Here is a 6,447-nt window from a genome sequence, read left to right as displayed (position 1 = left end):
CCGTAAGCAGGGTATGAGACCTGGGGCAATAGCTAAAACACTAGCTAATGAGGGACTGCCTGGATGTCGCACAGCGGTGGTAAGATACGTTAACAAGATAGTATATAACATTGATAACAATTTCTAGGAGAACTTAATCATTTAATCATCTATCAAGTTTATGGTGTTGGATCAAAAGTTTTAACTTTCAAACTTAATAAACATCTATTAAAGTGGAGATCCGTATGGCACAAACATCTCATTTATTAGACGTGGGTAATAGACCATCTTTCTAGTTTTTACATTTCTCTTATGTCTTAACATGTCTTCATCAATTTTAGTTTCAAAAACTGCAAAAAAAATTGTACTTGAAAAATATTCACTGACAGCAGGTGTCGTGAATAATAACTATGTCACTATAAACTTTTTAAACTCTTAAATTCATGATAAAATTAATTGTTGTGTACCAACAACTATGCTTCAGGAATGTCTCTTTTTAATACTGAAAGTCAACAGTCATTTTGTAAAGGTATAGGGAAACTAGTCACACAGCCCGCTTTGCTACGTCTAGTGTGCAGTAAATGTTTTGAACCTTTACTTCCAAATCGCTATGTTGCGGTTACATTAATTTAGGGAATAGAAACGGCCTCTTTATGTGCAGCAGACTAACAGCGTTAACTAAAGCCTGTGTCAAGTACTTAGAACCTTCAGTCGAACACCTGACGTTCAAACACGTGACGTTTGAACACCTGACGTTCGAAAATCTGTCGTTCGAATACAGTCGGACCAGATTCAGGCCACACCTACCCTCCAATACTAATCGAATTGAAATTGAGTCAAATTTTAGTCACATTTTTACTGTCAACCACACCTCGACCACTGCTGAGCTACTCCCGCGGCGAAAACCAACTAACAACCAACTAACCATGGCCGAACCTGCCGTCCGCACCCGAATGTTTTATAATTCTCTTGGTCCAGCCAAACAGTAACCGACTTCGTTGACATGTGCATGGTTGGGGTGAGTTCGGAGGTGTTCGGCTATGTATGTCATGGGTTTCTATATCCACAGTCTGTTACTACACTTCGGACAAAGGGTCAAGTTACAGAGGCAAAGTAGAGACACTGCGTGTAGCACAAAGGCAGGTATCCACCTGTCAGTCCTGGACATCTCAGTACCCTCACACCCATAACCACACTCCCGAGGCCTACCCGTCAGCAGGTCTGGAGCGGAACTACTGCCGGAACCCTGACGGGAAGGACCGGCCGTGGTGCTACACCAACAACCCAACAATCAGGTGGATGTACTGCGACGATGTCTTCGCCTGCGGCGGTATGACTATATGCTTACTTGACTTAATTTATTGGACTGTATAAAATGATAGAGCTAGGACTGCCTGACTAGCCGAGAGCTATTTCAGTTACCCGCCTTGGTAATTATAGTGACAAGGAGAGTCACACCCTGAGCACGTTGGCCTCAAAATTAACATTGTTCGTTTCATAAATATGATTTTATAGCCTAAATTTCGTATAGAAAATGTCAATTAATTAAATTTTAAATCTAATCAAATTTAAGAAAATTTCAAGGAACTGTTAAAATGACATATGCAAATATTTACAAGTTTTAGATCCTTCGGTATACACGGCATTCCAACTTTTATTTGCTTTTCATTTTTAGCCTTGCCGACACGGTGCTTCTACGAAAGTGACAGGGGGAGGAGCTACGCGGGGCGAATAAATAGGTACGAAATGATATTTAGAAGTAACGTGAAACATATTTGTCATTACATGATGTTAGTGCCCATTGCTGGTTATACCAGGAATATATGTATCTTTTATTAAATTGCTTGATTTCTGTCTACTTAAGAAATTTAATAAAATCCCTAGAAATTAATTCGGTTAAGAGATAGGCATAATAGGTAATTATAGGATAATGGACTTTAGGCACATTCAACGCCGTAAACAGACTCCTGTTTAGTTCCGGACTTCCAGTTTTAAACTTTATTAAGTAAAAAAAATATAAGAAATATGCATACGTAGAAGCCATCGAGGACCGCTCGGGGATTAACCCAATTCTTCAGAATTCTGCACTGAAATCTGGCTCCAGTTCCCAGAATCCTTTAGAATTAGGCTAACCCCCAAGGGGTTCTCGATGGGTACTACAATTTCTTACATAATTACTTTTGTCAGAACTTAAGGTAGTAGTAGTAGTAGTAGTAGTATACCTTAATTTAAACTCTATAAGCTTATTCGGCCAAACTAAGATATTGCAGGGGCACTTTAGGATTGACATGTAGCTAGGAATGTATGCTAGGTGAAGGTACTTCTGGTAGCGAATATATTCACAACCCAGATATTTAAATCCCCTTGGGGTGTGAGACAGATGTTTGTAAGTATAGATGGCACCGTGAAGATCCAATTTTGTCGGCACTGCTATTCTGGTCCCTAGGTGACCAGATGCTTGTACTGTATGTAACCACTCACGTGCTTTGGTTAACATACCAGCAAAACAAAAGTCAAACTATATACAGTGGCACATTTCTGATAACCCAAACTCATACATGACGAAGGTATGAAATAATCGAGCTCTTGTTTTATCTAGAGTATACTTGTGTTGTGTTGTGTTGTTTTCTGTTGTGTTGAAAGGTTTGAACTTTAAACAATGTGAAACTTTGTGCTCTATCCATTTGTACGGGGCAGGAGACCCGCTGTGCCAGAGCTGTGACTCACAGTCTCCCCACAGACATCCCCACACACCGCAGGCTCATCGTAACTCATGTTAGGATCATGTCATGACTGTGTTATTGTGTGTACAGGGCAGGAGACCGGCTGTGTCAGAGATGGGACTCCCAGTCTCCCCACCCCCATCCCCACACACCGCAGGCTCATCCTGATGCAGGGCTGGAGGAAAACTTCTGCCGTAACCCTGACAATGACAACAAGGACCGGCCCTGGTGCTACACCACGGACGCTGTATGGAGATGGAGTTACTGTGATGTAATGCCGTGCGTGGGTAAGGAATTTGGTTGGTTCTGTATATTTGCATTATATGACCTTAGCATTTCTGGGTTTTAATTGTTTAAAATTAGAATAATTCATTTAAATTATTTTAACATTCAAAAATTCAAAGCATATTATATTTTTAGCAGCTTTTAGGTTTTTGGAGGAAATATTTTGAATATAGATTAAAAATTAAAAGCTATTTATTGATTTTATTGGAGAGCATGATGAGGGTGTTTTTTTAGATAAGCATCGAATATTGCGAGCCTCTATGGAACTCTAACCCTCAGCAAATCATGCATACGCATGCATACGATAGGAGCTCCCAAAAGCTTCTTGAAAAGTAAACTTGTCTTGGTCAGTGTCTTAGGCAGGCCTCCATCATTGTGAAAACCAAGGTAGTTAAAGCTAGACTAAGGTCTGCTTATTCATTAGTTGATTTTATAGTATGACATTTGTCTTGAAGAGTCCCTAGTGTGCCCTTACTAAGCAGCCCTTTTTTTATTATGTTACAAATGTGTGATAGATCCGACAGTCAAGGAAAGTTGCGCACAAGGTATTTCCTGTAAGGGAAAATGCGGATCGCAGCTTACAGACGACCAGCTTACAGAAGACCTGCAGTGCCAGTGTGACGAGGACTGCACCTTTTTTGGTGACTGTTGTGAAGACTTCAAGTAAGCGAGCATTTTCTTTTAAATGACGGATTCCCTATGTAAATCCTAAACAAGAGATATATATTTAAATAAATTTTTCATAAACATGTTTCTTCTTATCGTAACAGAAAGGAGTGCCAAAGCGTGTCATCCAATCAACGTGAAGAAAAATGGAAGTGTCTGTCGGGATTCTTTCCAAAGCCATCCTATTGGGTGGTTGCTGACTGTCCAGACGACTGGTTTGATGACGTCACCAGAGAAGAATGTATAAAAGAGGCGGATCACTTTAACCCGAGTGATCTGATATACCGATTGCCCTTGCGAGATAGTTCAACGACTGTTTCTTACAGAAATATTTTCTGTGCGGTTTGCAATAATGTCTCTATGGCAGACGCAGTGGTTTGGCAATCTGCACTAGAGTGTTATGGGTTGATCAACTCTACTACACCTGAACTGAAAATTACACAGCTATTCAAAGACACCGATTATTTTAGCTTACCTTGTTCTGGATCTCTGGTGTTGGAATTCTTGGAAGACCCTGAATTTCTAAACCCCGCAAGGCCATGTATTCCTAGCGAAGTTAGCATGTCTGAAGGATACTGTGATGCAGTTCAATGCAAATCTTACACTTCTCCATTGAAGTCTTTAGAGCATATTTTCAAAAACATACACTGTGCTCTTTGCGATGGACTATCCCTCACAGCCGCTACACATTTAGAGTGTTTCACTGGAGCAAACAGTGCTCAATGTTTTCCGGATTGTATCTCACTAACCCATCTGTTTAACTTTAATGCTAAAGAGAACAGTCCTTACCGGTGTCCATCAGATAGTGTATACGATCCTTTTGTTGACACATGTCGGCTTTTCTCGTCCACAAGTGTAGGTTCTGTCTCATCAAACAAAAGCAGCGTTTTTCAAAGCTGCAACACCACCACCTTAAATTTTACATCGGAAGAATTCGAAAATCTTCCCAATGATACCGTAGACATGTTGAATCCCAACGTATCTTGCCCAGGTGAACAGACCGTTAGAAAATGCAGCAGACCAACACTGACTTTCACCGAGGAAGAGTTTGATGTTCTTTCCAATGGTAGTGTACACCTGTTGAGTTCTAACGTGACATGCCCAGCTGAACAGGTATCCATTCTGAACACAACAGCGTTTGTTTGCGGAGAGTGTATACTGCAGTATTTCCTGAATGCCACAAACAATGATCAAACGACAAACGATTGGGAAGCAACTCAAGGTTGGTTAACCTTGGGTCTTGTGATTGTGTCTGTCATAGCGGCCTTTGCTTTCATAGGCTACACTATCAAATCTGGCCAGTGGAAGAAAGTACCGGCAAAGCTGAAGGTGCAAATGTTGGCTTGTATGGCAGTCGGGGAATCCCTTTTTGTAGCACGTGTGCTCCCTCCACCCGGGGTAGTCTGTGTGGTGTATGGGATAATCCTGCACTACTTTCTGCTGACTGCCTTTACGTCTATGAACGCGCTGGCTTTGGATCTCTTCTTCACATTTCGTGATGGTTCAGAAAGACCCAAACTGCGCAGCTACGTGTTGTATACCTGGCTGATGCCGTTGCTTGTAGTGGCGGTGACGGTGTTTGTAGAGTTCTGTCCCTGCAGCTCAGTCAGGGTGGAGTACGGAGTTCACTGTTGGATTGGCAACCCGACTGGCAGTTTGGTTGCCTTTGGAGTTCCAGTTTTCTCTGCCATTCTGATCAATGTCGTGTTGATCACTTTGGCTTTGCTGGCCATACGGAAATCATTTAAGATTGCCGACGCCGCTTTGTCTCGCTCTTGGAGCAGTAAGGCCTGGGTTTATTTCCGCATTTCCTTTCTGATGGGGTCTACTTGGATTCTCGGTTTTATCGTACCTTTTGTAGGCAGCAGGGTTCTTGAGTACATCTTTATTGTACTTAATGCTTCTCAAGGCTTTCTACTGGCCCTACTTATGACGATGACAGGAGACGTGATACAGAGTTGGGCCTCAGTGATCAGGGCACGCCTTGGTCTAGGAGAACCTAGTCAAGGCAATGGACCAACTGCCGGCAGTCAGCAGACTGCCCCGTGCACAACAGGCATAGCAGCTACTGGAAGTAGTGCAGCTACAGAAGATATACCCATGACAACCTTTGCCAAAGTTGAGGAAAATAAGGCAAAAGACAAACATTTGGTGAGCATTCCTGAAGGCGAAGGACAAACACATAGTGACTGATTTTCTTTTTAACTGTTATACTGAATTTCATTTTTAACAAATACATTACAAGATGCGTATGGTGCTTTAACTTTCCGTTTAAGGGATAACTGTCAAGTATGACATCACACCATACATGCAAAATTAAAGAAAATTGCAAAAAAATCATAGTCATAGCGATGTCATATCTCAACGATGCTTCTGTTTCTTTGTAAACATGGTTACCTGCAAAAAAAGATTATATAACATTACGGATATGTACTAATTGTAAAATACTGGGACGACTTTTTAACGACCCAGCTGTAGACAGTAATTAATTCCTCCCATTTGGTGGTAGGAATGCATGTAAACATACCAGGATCACATATTTGAAAAATGCAGATGTGATTCCTAATAAGAATTTGATTCGAAGGGACGCTGTGGTGCTTTTTAGCGTCGTCTCTCGACAGATAAATTATGTTAGAAATTCTTTCAATTCAAGCCTAGAATAAGCAACGCATACTGTTTCTTATAAGATAATTTTGGCTCCACAAATTAGATTGTATAAAGTAAAAAAATTGATAGTCTAATTTTAAGGGAAGTTACTTCTATACTCCTAGCGAGAGTTTAAGATACATGTAGA

At 41.1% G+C, this 6,447-nt stretch overlaps 1 protein-coding gene across 1 annotated transcript in view; it reads left to right on the top strand.

Annotated features, from left to right (window-relative positions):
- The window catches only part of LOC109462502, a 10,144-nt gene extending 4,298 nt beyond the window's left edge, over nt 1–5,846 (top strand). The window contains exons 6-10 of the mRNA XM_019759056.1: nt 1,049–1,309; nt 1,655–1,718; nt 2,793–2,989; nt 4,333–4,508; nt 4,653–5,846. Of these exons, the coding sequence (XP_019614615.1) occupies nt 1,049–1,309; nt 1,655–1,718; nt 2,793–2,989; nt 4,333–4,508; nt 4,653–5,846 (1,892 nt within the window). The remainder of the gene's footprint in view (nt 1–1,048; nt 1,310–1,654; nt 1,719–2,792; nt 2,990–4,332; nt 4,509–4,652) is intronic.
- The last annotated feature ends 601 nt before the right edge of the window (nt 5,847–6,447 follow it).

Source organism: Branchiostoma belcheri, unplaced genomic scaffold (assembly GCF_001625305.1).
Source record: "Branchiostoma belcheri isolate BF01 breed outbred unplaced genomic scaffold, Haploidv18h27 scaffold118, whole genome shotgun sequence".
Lineage (NCBI taxonomy): Eukaryota > Metazoa > Chordata > Leptocardii > Amphioxiformes > Branchiostomatidae > Branchiostoma > Branchiostoma belcheri.
This window is presented reverse-complemented; position numbering and strand designations above follow the sequence as displayed.